This window comes from Myxine glutinosa, chromosome 3 (assembly GCF_964187855.1).
Source record: "Myxine glutinosa chromosome 3, kmMyxGlut1.1, whole genome shotgun sequence".
Lineage (NCBI taxonomy): Eukaryota > Metazoa > Chordata > Myxini > Myxiniformes > Myxinidae > Myxine > Myxine glutinosa.
Genome location: NC_136263.1, coordinates 207949376 through 207972979, shown reverse-complemented (window position 1 = coordinate 207972979; position 23604 = coordinate 207949376). Strand labels below are relative to the sequence as shown.

Here is a 23604-nt window from a genome sequence, read left to right as displayed (position 1 = left end):
TCAGATCTCGGCTCGCATCTCAAAGCAATAAACTGCCCGAGCGACGGCTCGTATCTCGGAAAACTCGTAAGTTGGTGCACTCGTAAGTCAAGGTTTCACTGTATATATATATATATGTATCTACAGACTTGGCATTTAATATGGAATATTTTTTTTTTATTGACTTGGGTTTACTTTCTTAACTCAGTATATCAATCTGGTGAGTTTCTTTTACACTTTGGTGATTTATTTGTTAAAAGAACCATGTCACTGATTGCCTGTCGCAGCAAGAAGTCAACAACAGGATTATATCACAGGTGGCGTGGCAAAATGTACGGACAGGTGCATTTGATGATTGGCTTCACAGTCGGGTATACAAGGGTTGTTGCATTCTGTATTAGTGGAAAACAACTGCTGCACGTCTCCAAAAGTTATTGCCGCTTCCTCTGGAGATGGTCTGTCAACTCGACAATGCTGTTTGTCATGGAGTGGTGGCTTTACGAAATTACGCCAGGAAACAGCGTGCTATTGCTAGGCGGTATGGCATCACTCAAGGTCAGGTGTCAAATATCCTGAAACGAAATGCTCAGAGGGGTGTCCCTACTCCAATACCGAAGCCAGGACGTCCCCGCAGAACCACAAGGATGGATAATGCCAGCTGCACTGGTTAGTCCGCAATGGCCGGACCAAGTCAGATAATCGGCTTAGGGCTGAGTGGCAGCAACTGACAAATGTGCCTGTATCCAGAAGGCTAGACAACCAACGACTGGTTCAAGCAGGCTATCGTGCCAGGCGTCCCCTGAGAAAGCCAAGCCTGACCAGACAACATCGCCAGCGCCGATTGCAGTGGGCCAGAGATCACCGTCAATGGCAGCCAGGACACTGGAAGCACGTGATCTTCAGTGACGAGTCTAGATTTCTGGTCTATCGTCACGATGGCCACGTCCGAGTGCGCAGACAAGTGCATGAAGCCTACAACAAAGATTGTATAGTGCCAAGAGTCCAAGCTGGAGGTGGTGGGGTGACCGTTTTGGCTGCTATTCATGCAGGGGGCAAAACTGACCTGTTTGTTCTGAATGGAAACCTGAATCAGTTCAAGTACAGGGCCATTCTGGAAGAAACATTGCTTCCATTTGCTCGTGCAGCCTTTCGAGGAAACTTTGTCTTCCAAGATGACAATGCACGGCCTCATCGTGCTCGCATGATCCAACTCTTTCTTGCTGACCGTGGTGTAGAGCATATGGAGTGGCCTGCCATGTCCCCGGAAATGAATCCGATAGAGAACCTGTGGACAGAATTAACGCGTCAAATCGACCACTTGGACCAGCAGCCGACCTCTGTGCGTGAATTGCAGCAGGCTATTGTCACTGCATGGCAAGCGATTCCTGTCCAAACCTTGGCAAATCTCGTGAACAGCATGCCTCAAAGTGTACGTGCTCTCCTGAATGCTCGTGGGGGTTACACGAAGTACTGAACTGTAATTTTACTGTCCGTAATCCCAGTCGTAATTTAACTTTTGTTTTTGTTTAAAAAATTTTTTGGCTAATGTGCAAAATAAAGAGATACTTCTGGAAAACGTACAGAAGTTTAACACAGTACTGTCCATGAATTGAGTTCGATATCAGTTTACATCACTTTCAAGGATCAATTTATTTGTTTCGAAATGTCAAATGTGGTTTTTGTTTCTTTTCAAGGTCACATTAACAAAATCTAGAATAATTTCAACATAATTCCAATGAACTTTTGGTTCCAAGAAATCTTGAAAAGTAAGTTCACCCCCACAAAAAAAATATTCCATATTAAATGCCAAGTCTGTATATATAAATCTGTGTAGTGTCTGTGTTGTCCTTACCTGTGTCCTTACCTGTGTTGTCACTGAACTAGTTTCTGAAACTTTTGTGAAGTCGTACCAAACTTCTGGTATGCACATATCTCTCCCGTCGGTATGTCCTAAGGATTTTTTGGTTGAAAATTTTTCCATTTGATTTTTTGGGAATTCTTTTGAGAATTTTATTTTTTTTCAACTTAAATTGTTTATAAAATGTGATATCACGTATATTACAAATACATTTGTGCAAAGTAATTTTTTGAATTATGATTGGTTTAAACCATGATAAAACGGCAACTCAGGTACAGTCATTTATCTATACTAGGGCATGCCCGTACTATATCTATATCTAAAATTATATCCCCCCCTCTATTTACATGAAATGGCTTGGTCCATGAAATGTTTTGGTCCATTCGCAACGCCAAAGCGAACGGCGAACGGCTTGCGAGTACAGTGACAATCCCCCCGGGGTTTTAATTAGTTTTAAAACGGAGCTTGGCAACCGCTGGCGTTCTTTAGCCGGCAGCTTCGCCCGCCCGAACGCCGTTACAGTACCTTCGACCGCGAGTTGCTCGGACTTCACTTGGCGGTCAGGCACTTCCGCCATCTGCTCGTGCGAGTACAGTGACAATCCCCCCCCCCCCCCCCTCTATTTACATGAAATGTTTTTTATTAGTTTTAAAACATAGTTTAACGCCAACATAGCGCCAACATAGTTTGCAAACGTGAAATAAATGAATACGCTCTCAAATGTGCCACCCGAGGCAGAGTGTGTCCGCCACGTTCGGCACACGCGATAGCTCGCTGCTCTCTGATTGGTTGAATCGTTTTTTGGACATAGCTCAGTAAGTAATTGTCCGATTAATATGAAACCTTGAAAAGGCACATCCTCGGGTCCCCAGCAATATACCTGGCAAGTTTAAGTATATCGGACCCGTGGTTGTCGAGAAACAGCGGTCACAGACAAACAAACGTACAAACGTACAAACGTACAAACGTACAAACGTACAAACAAACACACAGAGATTACTGGAATTATAGATAGATATCGACACATCTGGGCAGTGTCTGTGTTGTCACTTAACGACTCCCTGAAACTTTTGTTTCCGTGGTTGTGAAGTGTTTTTATAACGTTGTGGTGGTTTTGAATCACGTGGTGGTGAGGTGTTTTTAAATGACGTGGTGGTGAGGTGTTTTTAAATCACATGGTGGTGAGGTGTTTTGAATTACTTGGTGGTGAGGTGTTTTTAAATGACATGGTGATGAGGTATTTATAATTACGTGATGGTGAGGTGTTTTTAATTATGTGGTGGTGAGGTGTTTTGAATTCGTTGGTGATGAGGTGTTTTGAATTACTTGGTGGTGAGGTGTTTTTAAATGACATGGTGATGAGGTGTTTTTATTATGTGTTTTATGGCTGTGAGGTGTTTTTATTACGTGTTTTATGGCTGTGAGGTGTTTTTATTATGTGTTTTATGGCTGTGAGGTGTTTTTATTATGTGTTTTATGGCTGTGAGGTGTTTTTATTCTGTGTTTTATGGCTGTGAGGTGTTTTTATTACGTGTTTTATGGCTGTGAGGTGTTTCTATTACGTGTTTTATGGCTGTGAGGTGTTTTTATTAAGTGTTTTATGGCTGTGAGGTGTTTTTATTAAGTGTTTTATGGCTGAGGTGTTTTTATTACGTGTTTTATGGCTGTGAGGTGTTTCTATTACGTGTTTTATGGCTGTGAGGTGTTTTTATTAAGTGTTTTATGGCTGTGAGGTGTTTTTATTACGTGTTTTATGGCTGTGAGGGGTTTTTATTTCGTGTTTTATGGCTTGGCTGTGATGTGTTTTAAATTACTTGGTGGTGAGGTGTTTTGAATTACGTGGTGGTGAGGTGTAATTGTCCCAAACTCCCAGTCTGCACCTACCCCTCCCCTATGTATGTGCTGAGGGGTTCTTTCTTGAAAAAAAAAAACATTCAACCTAAATCTTCAACCTAAATTGCCTATAAAAATGTAATATCACAAACACAACAAATACATTTGTGCAAAATAATTGTTTGTATTATGATTGGTGTAAATCATGACAACACAGCAACTCAGGTACAGTCATGATGCTCAGCTAAAATAAGCCAGTTCCTCAGTAACAACGCGTGGTGAGGCGAGTGCAGCGAGCTGAGCCAAGCTAGTATATATATATATACTTCCGCTGAATTTGGGGATGACTAAGATGAAGAACTTTGTTGGTCAAAAGCTTGTCGAGAATTAAAGATCGACCGTCCTGAAGCTACGTCTGCGTCTTATTTAATCTCCCGATTATGTATACTAGGGCATGCCCGTACTATATATAAGCTAGGACGTGCCCGTACGTGGGTGCCCGTTCCTTGCAAAAAAAAAAAAACTGCAAAAAAAAAAAAAACTGCAAAAAAAAAACAATGGTTTGGTCCATTCGCAACGACCACAGAACCCCCCCCCCCCTCTATTTACGTGTAGGGGTGTGTGTGTGTAAACATCCTAGGGCGTGCCCGTACGTGGGTGCAAAAAAACATGCGTGCAAACAACAACAACAAAAAAAAACTTTGAAACCACGTGGCAGTAACGACCACAGAACCCCCCCCCCCCTCTATTTACATGAATGGTTTGGTCCATTCGCAACGACCACAGAACCCCCCCCCCCCCTCTATTTACATGCAATGGTTCGGTCCAAAGCGAACGGTTTGGTCCATTCGATGTGATTCGATGATTCGATGTGAATGGTTTGGTCCATTCGCAACGACCACAGAACCCCCCCCTCTATTTACATGAATGGTTTGGTCCATTCGCAAAGCCAAAGCGAACGACCACAGAACCCCCCCCCCCTCTATTTACATGAATGGTTTGGTCCATTCGCAAAGCCAAAGCGAACGACCACAGAACCCCCCCCCCTCTATTTACATGAATGGTTTGGTCCATTCGCAACGCCAAAGCGAACGGCGAACGGCTAAATCGCCATAGCTCGGTAAGTACTTGTCCGATTAATTTAAAACCTTGAAAAGGCACATCCTCGGGTCCCCAGCAATATACCTGGCAAGTTTCAAGTATATCGGACCGGTAGTTGTCGAGAAACAGCGGTCACAGACAAACAGACAAACGTACAAACGTACAGACAGAGATTACTGGAATTATAGATAGATATACAAATATATATATATATATATATATATGTACAGTCACGTGAAAAAGTAAGTACACCCCATGTAAAGTTTTGACTTTTTCAACATATTTCAACATACGGCTATTTGATCTTCATTTCAACAATATTGATAGATAAAGGTGATATAATATAACAAATTTCATGAAACATCTACATTTTGTAGTCCATTGTATAATTTAAATAAACATAAATGCAAGTTTTGCGTGTGGAAAAAGTAAGTACACCCCTACATTTATCACTACTTCAAATACCTAAAATTAGAATCAGGTGCACCAGCTCACGTGCAAATGATTAGAACATAGTCAGAGAGGATCTTGGAGGAACATGTCTTAATTAAACCTCAGACACTTAGTTTGGTTTGCTCTTTGTTGTTGAAGTGTGCAGCGTCACCATGGATAGATCAAAAGAGCTCTCTGAGGCCTTCAGAAAGAAGGTTGTTGATGCCTACAAGTCTGGGAAGGGATTTAAAAAGATCTCCAAACAATTTGAAATCAATCATTCGACTGTCCGGAAGATCATCTACAAGTGGAGAAGATTCAAACAACTGCCAACTTGTTCAGACCAGGCCGCCCCAGCAAGTTCAGCCCGAGAGCAGACCGCAAGATGCTGAAAGAAGTCTCCAAGAACCCCAGATTGTAATTACGGGACCTACAAGTAGCTATTGCCACTGTTGATGTCAAAGTGCACGAGTCTACCATGAGAAAGAGGCTGCACAAATTTGATCTACATGGGAGGTGTGCCAGGAGGAAACCTTTGCTGTCCAAAAAGAACATCAGGGCAAGACTAAAGTTTGCCAATGAACACCAAGGCGAAGACCAGCACTTCTGAAACAATGTGCTCTGGACAGATGAGTCAAAGGTAGAGCTATTTGGCCACAGTACCAGAAGACATGTTTGGCAAAAACCAAAGACAGCATTTGACCACAAGAACCTGATACCAACTGTAAAACATGGTGGTGGAAATATTATGGTTTGGGGCAGCTTTGCTGCATCAGGGCCTGGGCAGCTCACCATCATATAATCCACTATTAATTCTTCATTGTACCAGAGGGTGCTTGAAGATAATGTGAGGCCATCTGTTGGAAAGTTGAAGCCCAACTGAAGGTGGACCTTCAACATGACAATGACCCTAAACATACCAGTAAATCCACCAAGGAATGGCTGAAAAGAAAGAAATGGAGGGTTCTGGAATGGCCAAGTCAAAGCCCGGATCTAAATCCCATCGAGATGTTGTGGGGGGATTTGAAACGAGCTGTGCATGCACGAAACCCCTCAAACATCGCACAGCTGAAAGAATTCTGCATGGAGGAGTGGGCAAAAATTTCTCCCAGTCGATGTCAGAGACTGGTAGACAGTTATAAGAAACGCCTAATTGAGGTTGTTTCTGCCAAAGGGGGCAATACCACATATGAGAGCGAAGGGTGTTCTTACTTTTTCCACAGAAGGAAATGGCATCTTTGTTAATTTTTTGTTGAATAAATTATTGCAAAGGCAATCTTTCACTGTTTTTTGTTCAATTAGATCACCTTTATCTATAGATACTGTTTAAATGAAGATCAAATATTGATATGTCCACATATGTTAAAAAGATTTTAAAAACATTTAATGGGGTGTACTTACTTTTTCCACATGCGAAATTTGCATTTATGTTTGTTCAAGTTATACAATGGACTACAAAATGTAAATGTTTCATGATATTTGTTATATTATATCACCTTTATCTATCAATATTGTTGAAATGAAGATCAAATAGCTGTATGTTGAAATATGTTGAAAAATTCAAAACTTTACATGGGGTGTACTTACTTTTTCATTCAAAACTTTTCATGTTTCCTAAAGGAAACTGCATGCGAAAACATTCTACAGACTTGGCATTTCATATGGAATATTTTTTTTGTGGGGGTGAACTTACTTTTCAAGATGTCTTAGAACCAAAAGTTCATTGGAATTATGTTGAAATTATTCTCGATTTTGTTAATGTGACCTTTAAAAGAAACAAAAACCACATTTGACATTTCGAAACAAATAAATTGATCCTTGAAAGTGATGTAAACCGATATCGAACTCAATTCATGGACAGTACTGTGTTAAAGGGGAACGGACATGAGTATAGACATCAAATGCTTGAGATTAATTAATTGTAGCAACAAAAAAGATTAAGTTTGGCGCAAAGATTGTTGCTCTAGCATGCGTGAATCGTGAGATAGCCGAGTTTTAAAATGCCAATAGCAGACGATTTCTCTCGCGCCGGCCAGCATCTGGTGATGACTATCATCATCATCGTGACGTCATCTGAGGAAGCTGATGTGGCTGCGCAATAGTAATCAATGGCAGACACCGACTCCGATAGTTGCGTAAGTCTGGCAGGCACCGACTCCGATCATTGCGTGTCTGGATATCAGCGATATTTCTGACCAATCTGATGCGGAAAATGAAGAGAAAGTTAATAATCTTGGGGAATCACACTCGATTCTCCCATACAGATTCGAACCATACCGTCCAGAGAGTGAAGAAGAGAAATCGTCAGACACAGACACAATGGCGATCGATTTTGATCTCGGGCGCCTCCAAAATACTGAATGGTATTCATTTTTATGTCTCTTTTTTAATTGAAAAAGTTTATTTTTCTGGTCAATGGAATACATAACTAATATTTAATTTATGTTCGGTGCCGTGAGGCAAGAAATGGATAGAAACACAGAAACGAAATACGACTTTATTGACTTAGTGCAGCACTGCAGGTGTATCAGTTGTAATTGTATCATTATAGCACTCTCTATAATGCAAGCAAACTCTGTGTGTCTGTGTGTCTGTCTGTGTGTATGTCTGTGACCGCTGTTTCTCGACAACCACTGGCCCGATCTAAGTGAAACTTGCCAGGTATATTGCTGGGGACCTGAGGATGTGCCTTTTCAAGGTTTGCTATTAATCGGACAAGTGGTTACCAGGTTAGGGCCATTTATTTAGCAAACACATACGTTTTGTACGTGAATGAAGGAACAGCGAAGGACGAGAGCGAAGGAATGGCGAAGGACGAGAGCGAAGGAACGGCGAAGGACGAGAGCGAAGACCGAAGGAACGATGCAAGTTTTAATTTTTCTTTGCACGTACGGTCAAGCGACAGTGACGGAACCGCGTGTGTTTGTTGTTTCTGCCTCGCGGTTTGAAAATTGAATACTTGGCCGTTAAAACTAATTTGCGATTAATCGTAACTGCGATATGCGAACTTCCGGACAGTGAGGCCTTATTTTTGATACGTACGTCAACGTACGTATGTCCGCGTACTTACCTCCCCGCACGTACGGGCACGCACTAGCAGCAGCCACACAACGACTGGGCATGATTCCAACTGATCGTAACGAAAACAAAGCGATGTTCTGATCATCACGAAGCCAACAAGGCTTTAAGAACGGAAAACTGGGTTACTTCACAAACGTCATTTCCGATTTGCGGTTTTGAAAAAACTGATTTTGCTTGTTCGGCGATATTATGACAAATTCTAATAAAACCGTGAAGATATTTGTGAAATGAACTCAATAGAAGTGTTTAAGATATGTTTATGTTTCGAAATCTGCAAAGTTGTTTTGGTCGTGTCCGTTCTCCTTTAAACTTCTGTCCGTTTTCCAGAAGTATCTCTTTATTTTGCACATTAGCCAAATTTTTTTTAAAGAAAAACAAAAGTTAAATTATGACTGGGATTACGGACAGTAAAATTACAGTTCAGTACTTGGTGTAACCCCCACAAACATTCAGGAGAGCACGTACACGTTGAGGCATGCTGTTCATGAGATTTGCTAAGGTTTGGACAGGAATCGCTTGCCATGCAGTGACAATAGCCTGCTGCAATTCACGCACAGAGGTCGGCTGCTGGTCCAAGTGGTCGATTTGATGCGTTAATTGTGCCCACAAGTTCTCTATCGGATTCATATCCGGGGACATGTCAGGCTACTCCATATGCTCTACACCACGGTCAGCAAGAAAGCCTTGGATCATGCGAGCACGATGAGGCCGTGCATTGTCATCTTGGAAGACAAAGTTTCCTCGAAAGGCTGCACGAGCAAATAGAAGCAATGTTTCTTCCAGAATGGCCCTGAACTTGAATTGGTTCAGGTTTCCATTCAGAACAACCAGGTCAGTTTTTCCCCCTGCATGAAAAGCAGCCCAAACGGTCACCCCACCACCTCCAGCTTGGACTCTTGGCACTATACAATCTTTGTTGTAGGCTTCATGCACTTGTCTGCGCACTCGGACGCAGCTATCTTGACGATAGACCAGAAATCTAGACTCGTCACTGAAGATCACGTGATTCCAGTGTCCTGGCTGCCATTGACGGTGCTCTCTGGCCCACTGCAATCGGCGCTGGCGGTGTTGTCTGGTCAGGCGGGGCTTTCTCAGGGGATGCCTGGCACGATAGCCTGCTTGAACCAGTCGTTGGTTGACTAGCCTTCTGGATTCAGGCAAATTTGTCAGTTGCTGCCACTCAGCCCTAAGCCAATTAGCTGACTTGGTACGGCCATTGCGGACTAACCGGTGCAGCTGGCGAACATCCCTCCTTGTGGTTCTGCGGGCACGTTCTGGCCTCGGTATTGGAGTAGGGACACCCCTCTGAGCATTTCGTTTCAGGATATTTGACACCTGACCTTGAGTGATGCCATACTGCCGAGCAATAGCTCACTGTTTCATGCCGTAATTTCGTAAAGCCACCACTCCATGACAAACAGCATTGTCAAGTTGACGGACCATCTCCAGAGGAAGCGGCAATAACTTTTGGAGATGTGCAGCAGTTGTTTTCCACTAATAGAGAACGCAACAACCCTTGTATACCCGACTGTGAAGCCAATCATCAAATGCACCTGTCCGTACATTTTGCCACGCCACCTGTGATATAATCCTGTTGTTGACTTCTTGCTGCGACAGACAATCAGTGACATGGTTCTTTTAACAAATAAATCACCAAAGTGTAAAAGAAACTCACCAGATTGATATACTGAGTTAAGAAAGTAAACCCAAGTCAAGAAAAAAAAATATTCCATATTAAATGCCAAGTCTGTATATACATATATTTATTTATACACATATATGTAATAATATTTGTGCTATTCATATTGTATTTTACTAATTATACTTGGTGGCGTTTTAAAATGTTAAAGGAAACTTGTTTTAATCTGCTAAACCATTTTTTATTGATTTATTGATTGATTAACTGAAGCTCCATGTGTTAGCATTTGTCTAACTAGTTGTTGTAATCTAATAAGTTAAGTGCTGTATAAGTAAATGTCTGACTAGCTGTTGTAATCTATTGATAAGTTAAGTATTGTTTTAATGAACATCTGGCTCGTTGTTTTAATCTATTGACAAGTTCAGATCTGTGCCTGTGCGTGGTTGCTCTCACAGTCCTAATTATTTCACCTGTAACCGTACCATAAAATAGTTTTTTAGGTCTTCGGATAATGTGGAATGGAAAAGCATCTCGTTTATCAAATAATGTGCTGTGAAATTTGTTATTATCGATATCAATTTGTAATTCTAAAAAAGAAAATGAAAAGCGAGTTTGGTCTTTCGTTTTTTAATTGAAGTTACTTTGGATATATATCATCATGAACCTGATCAAATACAAATCCATGATTAATTGATTTTTTTTACTGACATGTTTCCACATCTTCACACATTTGTTAGTTTATTTCTGCACATGTTCTGGACCCAATCAGACTCGTAGATGTGCAGGAACAAATTTGCAAAGAAAGGGGCCGAATATGAACCCATGGATATCCCCAATGTCTGCTGGAGTATCTTGTTGCCAAATAAAAATATACTGTTGTTTTGTATAAATCGAATACTTTCTTTAAGTTTACTTTTTGAAAAACTACACGACTATTGATTTTCCTCCACAGACCAGTGTGCTCTTTGTTGACACACAAACACACAGGCACACATGATCGGATATTATTTGACACTCCCATGAGAAGGGGAAGAGAGAAGGAGTGAGAGAGAGAGAGAGAGAGAGAGAGAGAGAGAGGGAGAGCGATAGAGAGTGAGAGCAAGATAGAGGGAGAGCGATAGAGAGGGAGAGCGAGAGAGAGGGAGAGCGAGAAAGAGGGAGAGTGAGAGCGAGAGAGAGGGAGAGCAATAGAGAGGGAGAGCAAGAGAGAGGGAGAGCGAGAGAGAGCGAGAGAGGGAGAGCAATAGAGAGGGAGACCAATAGAGAGGGAGAGAGAGGGAGAGTGAGGGAGAGCAATGGAGAGGGAGAGCGATAGAGAGCGATAGAGAGGGAGAGAGAGGGAGAGCAATAGAGAGCGAGAGCAAGAGAGAGGGAGAGCAGGGGAGAGGGGGAGAGCGATAGAGAGGGAGAGAGAGGGAGAGCGAGCGAGAGAGGGTGAGCGAGAGAGAGAGAGGGCGACAGAGAGGGAAAACGACAGAGAGGGAGAGTGAGAGAGAGGGAGAGCGATTGAGAGGGAAAGTGAGAGAGAGGGAGAGCGAGAGAGAGGGAGAGCGAGAGAGAGGGAGAGCGAGAGAGAGGGAAAGCGATAGCGAGGGAAAGCGATAGCGAGGGATAGCGAGAGAGAGGGAGAGCGATAGAGAGGGAGAGCAAGAGAGAGGGAGAGCGAGAGAGAGGGAGAGCGAGAGACAGGGAGAGCGATAGAGGGGAGAGCGATAGAGAGGGAGAGCAAGAGAGAGGGAGAGCGAGAGAGAGGGAGAGCCAGAGACAGGGAGAGCGATAGAGGGGAGAGCGATAGAGGGGAGAGCGATAGAGGGGAGAGCGATAGAGCGGGAGAGCGATAGAGAGGGAGAGAGAGGGAGAGTGATAGAGAGTGATAGAGAATAATAGAGAGTGATAGAGAGGGAGAGAGAGGGAGAGCGATAGAGAGGGAGAGAGAGGGAGAGTGATAGAGAGTAATGGAGAGTGATAGAGAGTAATGGAGAGTGATAGAGAGTAATAGAGAGTGATAGAGAGCGAGAGAGAGGGAGAGTGATATAGAGTAATAGAGAGTGATAGAGAGTGATAGAGAGGAGTATGAAATGCCAGTGGATGATGAGAGTTGCATGTTAGGAAAAAATGACAAGAGCAGCTTGGTGGGTTGTAAATAAATAAATTTCCCATTATGTTTCCCAACGTTTTACTCCAGAATTATGCCAAATACAAGGTCAAAGTTCATGTAAAATTGCTGGATATAAATATTCCAAAGAAACATGTTTTCTCAACGAACCTGTGGAACATAGAACGGACCAATTAAACGGCCAACAATAATAGAGAAGGAGGAACTCGCACCTCCAATAATAGCTCTTGGTTTGCAGATATTTTCTTCCACTTGTATTATCTCTGAACCAATGAAATTTACTGTCGCTTTCACTGCCTTGTGAGTGTTAAAACAGGCATCGTAAATCATGTATCCAAGACTTACATTTGGAAGTAATAAACTGTTGTTGTTAATTTCTTCAATCGCAAATATCATCCCCATAAGGTATCGAAATTCTCTGGTTTTGAAACTGATGGCAGAATATGATTTGATCAGCGAAAACATGAATGCAAATCTATTTGTTCATGAATATGAATATGTTCATGAATCATGAATATCAAATTCCAAAAAACAACAACATTATTATGGAGATTGTAATGAATTCAATGCTCAATAAGGATTACTTTGAGCAGATTTAAACCACATCTATCTATCCATATGATATGACAATCATTAAAAGAATTTTAACATTTCACAAAGTATACCGAATGAAACATTACACGACAAATGAATAAGATTTTTTCCCATTCTTCACCCAAAGTTTTCATATATTAACATACTAGAATGCAGGACCCATCACTTCACTGACGGGAACACCAATCTTTGCATAATTGCAAAAAATAAAAAATAAAAACTAGAATGGCACTCAGTAGAGAGCATACCTCTGCCAGGTGAGCAGTTTACGTTTTGTATCCCACTGAGAGGCCAGATCTGGATTCGGACCTGGAACAAAATCTAATTGGCTTGTTCTTGTCACCGAACCAACTCATCCACCAAGTTTCGTCCAAATCCGTCCATAACTTTTTAAATATCATGTTGTATATCACTTTTCACCCGATCTCTCAATGGTGAAGAATCACTTAAAAATTAAATAATTATTGTAGCCGAATTCACATTCAGATCTTCGCCAGCATCGAAACGATTAGTCCTTTTCACACACCACAACCTCTCCTCCAAGTTTTGTCCAAATCCGTCCATAACTTTTTGAAATATCCTGCTATGTATCGTTTTTGGCCATATCAATCAATAGTGAAGAATTACTTTAAAATTCTACTAGCTGGATCCGGATCCGGATGTTCACCAAAATTGAATCGTCCTTGTCAGACACACAACCTGTCCTCCAAGTTTTGTCCAAATCCGTCCATAACTTTTTGAAATATCCTGCTATGTATCGTTTTTGGCCATATCAATCAATAGTGAAGAATTACTTAAAAATTCTACTAGCTTGATCCGGATCCGGATGTTCACCAAAATTGAATCGTCCTTGTCAGACACACAACCTGTCCACCAAGTTTCGTCCAAATCCGTCCATAACTTTTTGAGATATCCTGCCATGTATCATTTTTGGCCCTATCTCCCAATGGTGAAGAATCACTTAAAAAATTATAGTAGCCGGAACCGGATCCGGATCTTCACCTAAATCTAATCATTTCGTCCTTGTCGCAAACACTACCTCTGCCAAATTTCGTCCAAATCCATCCCTAACTTTTTGAGATATCCTGCTATGTATCGTTTTTGGCCCTATCTCCCAATGGTGAAGAATCACTTTAAAAATTCTAGTAGCCGGATCCGAATCCGGATCTTCACCAAAATCTAATCATTTCATCCTTGTCACATGCAATACCTCTGCCAAATTTCGTTCGAATCCGTCCACAAATTTTTGAGATATTTTGTTCACAAACGGTTGTTTAGGATAAATTTAAAGGACAGAAATTTTAATGGACAGACAAACAGACAGACAGACAGGGGTGAAAACATAACCTCCATCCACCTTTGGTGGTGGAGGTAAAAAAACGATTTTGTTAATAGGAAGAAATAAAATTAAGTGGTGTATAGATACCGGCCTAGCTATACACTCAGGGAGCGAGGAGAGGAAGATTGTGAATGGGATATTCATCACAGCCTTTTTAGATGCTGAATTTGCAAATAATATACAACAACCCAATAAGAGGAAGATCGAAATAAAAATTATTTAGCAACACCCCTCTGTTCTTTCCTTTGATGTCTGGGGTACATATTAAGCAAGGGCCACGGCAGGAAACAAATCTGAGGTCTCCTCGTCTAAATGCTAAAAAAAAACGGAGCTTTCCCTTTCCTTGGTGTAGTTGTGATGGCTAATCTATGGAGCAAGAACAAAAAAGGATTCCTGGGAGATCCTGCCAGTTCCTTGCAGAGATAGCCTGCGTCGCTTGTTGGTGTTTGCAGTTTCGCCATGTGTGCCCATGTTCCCTTACACAAATCTTACTTCCTATTTATTTATTTTTTTGCATCACAAACATTCTTGAGAGTTCCCTGAATCCACTGTCATTGGTTTCATTGAAATGCGTTAATCCGTTCTCAAGTTATAACAAGACAAACAGACAGACAGACAGACACTCCTTTCATAATACAGATATAGATTTTTAAGGAAGTATTTCTAATTTGATTCATACAAAAAAAAGCTGAACATGATGGATAAAATTAGCCCAGAAAGTACAAAATATTGCATTTGAAAAAGTGATTTTATAAAGTACAAACCAGTGAAACTGGAAATTGTTCAGGATTTTTTTTTTCTTCAATAAAATGAGAGCAAAATAATGACCTGAAGCAATCCGGCTGTCGAGGTGATTCCCTGAACGTGGAGACAGAACTTGGTTTGGTTGAATGAAAACCGAAAAACCCATCAAGCATGATGTCTCCTTGCTTCACAACACTCTGTACATCCTTCAATCCTGTAACCTTACATTTCTCTTTCTCAGCCACTGCTGCAAGAATGCAGGACAAAATGATGAAATTTAACAAAAGTATTTGCTGACATTTGGCAGCAATGATTGGACTGCACCGTCGCATGAACATATCCATCCATTTTATCAGCATCGTTCTGTTTGTTAACATTCTTCCTGATTTGGAAGTAAATCCAACTTATATATAGACTGATTCCAAGATGTGAATGAATGTCTTAGAAAAAAATATATATATATTTATATATACACATTTACAAGGTAATGTTTAATCTAAATAGTTATCAGTATTACTTATTTATTATGTAACATTTATCATCAGACAATTGTATAAAAATTAAATCCTTAAATTAGAATGAATGATCAGTTTATCCATCTTTAATGTTAATTGACACTGTTTTGATTAAAGTGCATTCATTTAGTGAGAAACAAAGGCCCAGAGTGGTGAGAGAACACAAGAGGTTATGCAGGTGCATGTTGCTGTTATTAAATAATTAACTGGTGGCAAAACACATGAAAAGCTGCTTTGTATGTGGCATCTAATTTTTATATACTATGCTATTGAACGCGAAGGCTTGCAATGGATTAGTGATCCAGTTTAGGAATTGAAGAGTCTGAAGTTTCTACCTTGAAGTGGTTGGCTCATCGGTCATGATCATCCAGAGGATGCTGGGTGAGTGATGTGAATCTCAAAACTGAAAAATTTCAAACTGAAAAGCCCTTTGCTGTTTCAAACTCTACTCCAGTTCCTATACAGCTGTAAAACATTCTCAGTTTTTCTTTTTTACCATGTGTAGCTTTTCATGGTTGCTTTATGCAGCTTTCATCGGCTAGAATAGCATGGGAGGGGAGTAAATATTGTTACGGTACCGGAGTCTGGGGTAATCACAGGAGGGTTCCTCGGACCTTCGCCCGGACCTGAGGCCACCGGTCACAAATAACTCCGCAGTTCGGCGGGTTGCTAGGCATCCGTGGCCGCTGATTAGAACCACAGAGCCTCGCAGGGTTCCCGCTCCTTGGTTACACTTACTGTTGGCAAGGCAAACCTAATTAGGCATCACATCCTCACCATCCACCCGTCCATTTATTATGTACGAGCAAACCGTGGAGGGCTGTTGGCTAATGTTGGAGCCAATCAGTGGGGCAAATTTTCCCATCTAACTAAACTGACACACAATGTCGGACCAATAGAGGAAAGCACGAGACTGAGCAGGTCAGAAACATCTAACAGTTCAAAGGCAAGTACATTTATTTAACAAGCACCATGAGGTTTAATCAATCAGCAATGGCAGGTATTTACGATAGGAATCATGAGCATGTATTTACAAAGAATGGACAGAAATCACAATGAAAATGTGCAATTAAAAGATATAAGAGAAAGCAGACTATCTTAGTGCTTCGGGAGCCCACTTACACATTCTTACTTATCTCGTGATAAACAACATTTGACAGGCACCTTCAATTATCCAGGAGAGTAGGTTAGGAAGCAGGAGTCGATTAAAGGCAGATCAAACCGTGGGTACAGCTCCTGGCTCACCTTACACAGACAGCAAGGGGCTTGTGTGAATCCCAAGTACAGGAGGTGAATGGCTGTGGCTCTTTCTGGTCCAGATAGGCAGTGCAGAGATTCTGGCAGACCCTCTCAGCTTCGCAGCACACCCATGCAGGCTCGGGCAAGTTTTTGTAAACCCCTGCAGTATGCAAGCTCCCCCTTCGTGGCTTTTTCAGTCCAAACAAGCAGCCATGAGCGAAGGCTTGGCCAAAGGACTCATGGTAAGGAGAGCCCGATGGACAAGAGCGAGATGAACCAAAAGTTAGGAGACAGGCCGTGAGCAGAGTCGAGGCGAGTGGAATGCTCTTGTTGCAGACAAGTGTGCCTGGTGGACAAGAGACTTTGTGAAAGGTCCGAGAGCAGTTGGTGGATGAGAGTGCGTGATGCAAAAAATTGCTTTGTGGCTGAGGTCGCTACGTGGAAAGCACTTGCGAAAAGTCCAAGAGTGCTTTGTCTCCAACGGGATGAGTAGAGAATGCTTTGTGTGCAATGGGATGAGTGGAGAGCATTTCACTTCAAACAGGACGATGGAAAGCGCCTTGTATCAAATGGGAGGAGTGGAGAGGGCTTTGTGTCAAACAGGATGAGTTGACAGTCAACCAGCTCAAACACCAGCAGCAGCAAGAGCCCAGATCCGATTGCTCCTCGCAGACAGGATGAGTGTAGAGCGCTCCTCGGAGATTAGTGTAGAGCACTCCTCAGAGATGAGTGTAGAGTGCTCCTCGCAGACAAGACTATCGGAGTGGAGTGACGAGCTCTGAGCGCTGGTACAAGCCCACGGAAGCTAGCTATCTCTATATCTACCTATCTCTCTTGGCAGATAGAACGAGTGGAGAGGAATGAGTAGATTGGAATGTTGAATGTGGAGCACCAAGTGCAAAGTCCTAGCTGCCAGGTCGCAAGCTGTGTACTTTATCTCTTTCTCTCTGATCTCTTAGTGATCTCACCTTTTACAACCTCTGAGAGAATGCGTGGCCACAGCTCCTGCCATCCGGTTGTCTTCTGGCCATGTCGCCTTCTCACTGGCTAGAGCGTTGGTGGGGGGCGAGGGGGTGTGGGGGGGGGGGGCGAGGGGGTGTGGGGGGGGGGCGAGGGGGTGTGGGGGGGGGAGAGGCGGAGAGAGGTAGGGGGTTGGGCCTGATCGAAAACCACGCCCCCTTGGTAAGAAACTTACTGTGACGCGTCGACCATGACAAATGCAGCCTCATGACAAATGATCGCCTCTATTGTGTTGAAAATGGGAGTTTTTCAGGAAATGAAAATATGAGTGTTTCATTCCACAGTGATATGCACACAATTAATTTGCACACAATCTTTTATACAAGTTGACAGGTTCATTGTATTTTAAACAATTGGGTCATTCATGACGTGTGTGATCGTGAACCGACTCTTAAAAGTGATGGCTTTGGATGCCCAAATAAAAGGAGGGAAGGGAAGGTTTGAAAGGGTGGCCCGAATTGAGTGTTTAGGGCAAAAGGACGAGGGACCTGCAGCAAAGGATGGGTTCTTTGGTTCTTTTTTTGAGATTTCATCCATCTATGTTTCCACATTTTAAAAATGTTTTTTTCTTGTTTCTGTTTTTTTTAGAGAGAATATATAAAAGTGTTAATAAAGAATGCAAAATACAATATCATTATTAATGCCCAAAACCAAGGACACCATACGAATGGCTTCAAGAAGATAACAGGATTGAGTTAATCAGACAAGTGTATGTTCTGCAAGATACAAACAGAAAGCACGAGTCACCTCCTATCAGGATGTAAAAAACTCATGTCAGAACAGGTGGACACCCAAAGTCATAACAAGGAATGCAAAGTAATCCACTGGCACATCTGCATAAATTTCAATAATTACCACAACAAACTACAGTTGGAGGTTGTACGGAGCTCAGTGACGATCCTGAAAAGAGCCCTTGGAACAAAATCCTGAGAACAACAAAACTTCACAGCTTAGCCCATGAATCGCAATCCTTCACCAAAGTGGGAGTGGATACTTCGAGTCCTAGCAGGACTCTGCTCCACCCTCTGAAACCCAAATTATGGAGATAATTATGATCAATGACACACACACACACACATACACAAACATACCTCTCAACAACCCTTGGATTAACTCTCCGCATCAGATCAAGATTGGTCAGAATCTCTCTCTCCTTTGCAATCACTGATGAGTAGTAGGTTTTGTTTGAGTAGGGAGCAATAATAACTCTACACGAGACTCCCAATGGTCACCATAAAGTGCCTTAGCCCAGTCAGGCATTTCAGCAGCACCCATAGGAAACTAGCCGAGCCTCTCGGGCCTAAAAGTGATGATTGCTCTCGGGTCATTGCTCATCTGAATATGGATGCACACAACTGTGACAATGTTTGTTTTCCGCATACTCCTCACGGAAAGATATATAATTAAAATATGGCTTTTCACAGTACTGGTTTAGCGAAGAGCAGTACCCTCCCTACTCTGCCGCCACCCATTGCCACCACAGACAAAAATCACAACAATTGAAAGTCGTGACAAGACAATTGACATCAAGTCGTGACATGAAAGGGCATGACAAGTAAATCGATATTTTACTGCAGTAATGATTATTTGAATAAATGCATCAAAAGTCCATTACAGCATTACAGCAAAAGTCCATCTTTCCAATCCTCCGTCGTGCGAAGTCCTTTCTAGGCACTTCTGAGCTCCGCACCACATACAAAGCTTTCATCCGCAGCTTGATGGAATACTGCTCTCCCTTCTAGGCTGGTGCTCCTGCCTCACACATACAGTCACGTGAAAAAGTAAGTACACCCCATGTAAAGTTTTGACTTTTTCAACATATTTCAACATACAGCTATTTGATCTTCATTTCAACAATATTGATCGATAAAGGTGATATAATATAACAAATATAATGAAACATTTACATTTTGTAGTCCATTGTATAATTTAAATAAACATAAATGCAAATTTCGCATGTGGAAAAAGTAAGTACACCATTGGCTCTAATAGGTGGTATTGCCCCCTTTGGCAGAAACAAACTCAAGTTGGCGTTTCTTATAACTGTCTACCATGCTCTGACATCGACTGGGAGAAATTTTTGCCCACTCCTCCATGCAGAATTCTTTCAGCTGTGCGATGTTTGAGGGGTTTCTTGCATGCACAACTCGTTTCAAATCCCCCCACAACATCTCGATGGGATTGAGATCCGGGCTTTGACATGGCCATTCCAGAACCCCCCATTTCTTTCTTCTCAGCAATTCCTTGGTGGATTTACTGGTATGTTTAGGGTCATTGTCATGTTGCAAGGTCCACCTTCGGTTGAGCTTCAACTTTCCGAAAGATGGCCTCACATTATCCTCAAGCACCCTCTGGTACAATGAAGAATTCATAGTAGATTCAATGAGTGGTCAGCTGCCCAGGCCCTGATGCAGCAAAGCTGCCCCAAACCATAATATTTCCACCACCATGCTTTACAGTTTGTATCAGGTTCTTGTGGTCAAATGCTGTCTTTGGTTTTCGCCAAACATGTCTTCTGGTACTGTGGCCAAATGGCTTTACCTTTGACTCTTCTGTCCAGAGCACATTGTTCCAGAAGTGCTAGTCTTTGCCTAGGTGTTCATTGGCAAACTTTAGTCTTGCCTTGATGTTCTTTCTGGACAGCAAAGGTTTCCTCCTGGCACACCTCCCATGTAGATCAAATTTGTGCAGACTCTTTCTAATGGTAGACTCGTGCACTTTTACATCAACAGTGGCAAGAGCTGCCTGTAGGTCACGTGATGACATTCTGGGGTTCTAAGAGACTTCCTTCAGCACCTTGCGGTCTGCTCTCGGGCTGCACTTGCTGGGGCGGCCTGGCCTAAACAAGTTGGCAGTTGTTTGGAATCTTCTCCACTTGTAGATGATCTTCCGGACAGTCGAATGATTGATTTCAAATTGTTTGGAGATCTTTTTAAATCCCTTCCCAGACTCGTAGGCATCTATAACCTTCCTTCTGAAGGCCACAGAGAGATCTTTTGATCTGGGCATGGTGACGCCGTACACTTCAACAACAAAGCGCAAACCAAACTAAATGTCTGAGGTTTAAATTAGACAGGTTCCTCCAAGATCCTCTCTAACGATGTTCTAATCATTTGCACCTGAGCTGGTGCACCTGATTCTAATTTTAGGTATTTGAAGTCGTGATAAATGTAGGGGTGTACTTACTTTTTCCACATGCGAAATTTGCATTTATGTTTATTTAAATTATACAATGGACAACAAAATGTAAATGTTTCATGATATTTGATATATTATATTGTAGGAGTTGCAGACAACGAGAGGGCGAGACACTTCTTGGCTTGATCAAAGCTCCTTTATTTCAACAGACCTAACTCTCGACCGGAACTGATGCATCTTTTATAACACAAATCACTCTTAAAGGGGCGTGGCTCCAACAACCGAGCGCACACCACGCCAATACCATCAATAGACCCACTGGTCCCGTGCCTGTGGATTATATCTCAATGGGGTAACCCCCACATGCGCCCTCCAATAATTCACTCGCACGGGCAATGCCAGTTTTCGGGGGGCCTTAACCACCCGGCCGAAATGACCCCTGATGACCCGAGCAGGGACTGTTAGCGGCTTGGCGGTAGGCGAGCCAACCGGGGACTTACCCAATGGGGGACAGCCCCGCCGTGGGGGCTGAGCCAACCGAGGGGGCTGGTCTAGGTCCAAGTGAGCCGGCTTGAGGCGGTCTACCGAAAGGTGATCCGGTTTGCCGCCGATGTTGACCACGAAGGACTTGTCCGTGGACTCCAGAACACGGAAAGGCCCGTCGTAAGGTGGCCGAAGCGGCCCCCGGTGTGCGTCATGGCGAACAAAGACGTACTCCACTGTACTTAGATCCGGCAGGACGTGGGCCTGAGGCAAGCCATGTTGAGATGTGGGTACTGGTGCAAACATCTTGGCATTCTGCCGGAGAACCGACCGCTGACGGGCAGCGGACCAGGGGCTTGTGGCGTCAGGCATGAACTCCCCGGGAACCCGCAGTGGCTGGCCATAGACGAGCTTCGCGGATGAGGACTGGAGGTCTTCCTTAGGGGCTGTCCTGAGGCCCAACATGACCCACGGGAGTCTGTCGGCCCAACTGTCATCCCAGAGGCTGGCCCTGAGAGCAGCTTTCATAGAGCGATGGAACCTCTCACACAATCCATTAGCCTGGGGATCATATGCAGTGGTGCGATGGAGCTTTACCCCCAACCCCTGGGCGACAGCACCCCAGAGCTCTGAAGTGAACTGGGCCCCCCTGTCTGAAGATATGTCCGAGGGGGCGCCAAAACGGGCAACCCAAGTGCCGATGAATGCCCGGGCCACATCGGCGGACGTTGTAGATGTGAGCAGGACAGCCTCTGGCCACCTGGTGGTTCTATCGACCATCGTGAGGAGGTGGGTGAATCCCCACGAGGGGGGGAGGGGCCCTACCAGGTTCACGTCAACATGGTCAAACCATCGCTCGGGCACTGTGAATGGCACCAATGGGGCCTGGGTATGGTGATGCACCTTTGAGCGTTGGCACTCGGCGCAGGTGTTGGGCCAGTCGTGCACATCCTTCCTGAGCCCGTGCCAAACGAACTTCGCCGCCACCAACGTTTGCGACGCCTTCCTGCCCGAGTGAGAAAGACCGTGGACGGCATCGAACAACAGCCATCTCCAGCTGGTGGGTACCATGGGGCGAGGCTGTCCCAAATATACGTCGCACAGTAGCGTGGTGCCCGTGTCCTTGAATGGCACATCAGACAGTCGAAGCCCTGTGACCGCCGCCATGCAGGCCTGGACATCCGGGTCGAAGATCTGATCGGCCGCCATGCGGGCGTAGTCGATGCCAATGTGAACCGCACCAGCTATGGACCGGGATAGACAATTGGCGACCGTATTATCCTTCCCAGCAACATGTTGGACATCCGTCATGAACTCGGAAACGAAGAAGAGCTGGCATTGTTGACGGGCAGACCACGGCTCCGAGACCTTGGCCATGGAAAAAAACCAGGGGGTTGTGGTCCACAAACGCCGTGAACGGGTGGGCTTCCAACAGGTAACGGAAGTGTCGGACAGCTAGGTAGAGGCCTAGGAGCTCACGATCGAAGGTACTGTACTTTCGTTCGTTATGGCGGAGCTGCCGGATAAAAAAAAGCAAGCGGCTGCCTGGCCCCGTTGATCCACTGCTCATGCACGGCGCCAACTGCGTAGTCTGAAGCGTCCGTGGTGAGAGCAATCGTTGCGTCGGGCGATGGATGCGCCAGCATGGTTGCGCTGGCAAAGGCCAGTTTAGCATCCGTGAAAGCCTTGGCCATCTTCTTGGTCCAGTCAATGGCGCATTTGGTAGGCTTGCCCTTTGCATCATAAAGGGGCCGCATCAGCTGGGCCACCTGGGGCACGAAGCGATGGTAAAAGTTCACCATGCCAAAAACCTCCTGCAGGGCCTTGATGGTGAGGGGGTGCGGAAAACCCTTCACAGCCTCCACTTTAGACGGCAGTGGGATGGCCCCCTCCCTCGTGATGCGGTGGCCAAGAAAGTCAATTGAGGCCACCCTGAACAAGCTCTTGGCCGGGTTAATGATAAGGCCGTGCTGACTGAGGCATTCAAAGAGCGCTCGGAGGTGAAGCATGTGCTCGGTCCTGGAAGCACTGGCGATGAGTATATCCTCCAGGTAGATGAACAGAAACGGCAAATCCTGCAACACGCTGTCCATTAGGCGCTGGAAAGCCTGGGCCGCGTTCTTGAGCCCAAAAGGCATATGTAGGAATTCGAAAAGCCCGAACGGTGTAATCACCGTGGTCTTAGGAACGTCCTGCGGCCGGACGGGGACCTGGTGGTAACCACGAACGAGGTCCACCTTAGAAAAAAAAACTTTACCGGCCAAGTGGGCAGAAAAATCCTGGATGTGCGGGATTGGGTAGCGGTCAGGGGTAGTGGCGTCGTTAAGGCGGCGATAATCCCCGCACGGGCGCCAACCGCCATCCAGATTCAGCGCAATGTGGAGAGGCGAGGCCCATGGGCTGTCGGACCGTCGCACGATGCCAAGACGCTCCAACGTGTCGAACTCCGCCTTTGCAATAGCGAGTTTCGCCGGGTCGAGGCGTCGAGCCCGG

At 44.1% G+C, this 23604-nt stretch overlaps 1 protein-coding gene across 1 annotated transcript in view; it reads right to left on the bottom strand.

Moving 5' to 3' along the window:
• The window catches only part of LOC137423892 (extracellular calcium-sensing receptor-like), an 82281-nt gene extending 67838 nt beyond the window's left edge, over positions 1-14443 (bottom strand). The window contains exons 1-4 of the mRNA XM_078773671.1: positions 14380-14443; positions 13991-14133; positions 12780-12820; positions 12190-12469 (exon numbers count right to left, since the gene is read on the bottom strand). Of these exons, the coding sequence (XP_078629797.1) occupies positions 12190-12469; positions 12780-12820; positions 13991-14133; positions 14380-14443 (528 nt within the window). The remainder of the gene's footprint in view (positions 1-12189; positions 12470-12779; positions 12821-13990; positions 14134-14379) is intronic.
• Between the last annotated feature and the right edge of the window lie 9161 nt (positions 14444-23604).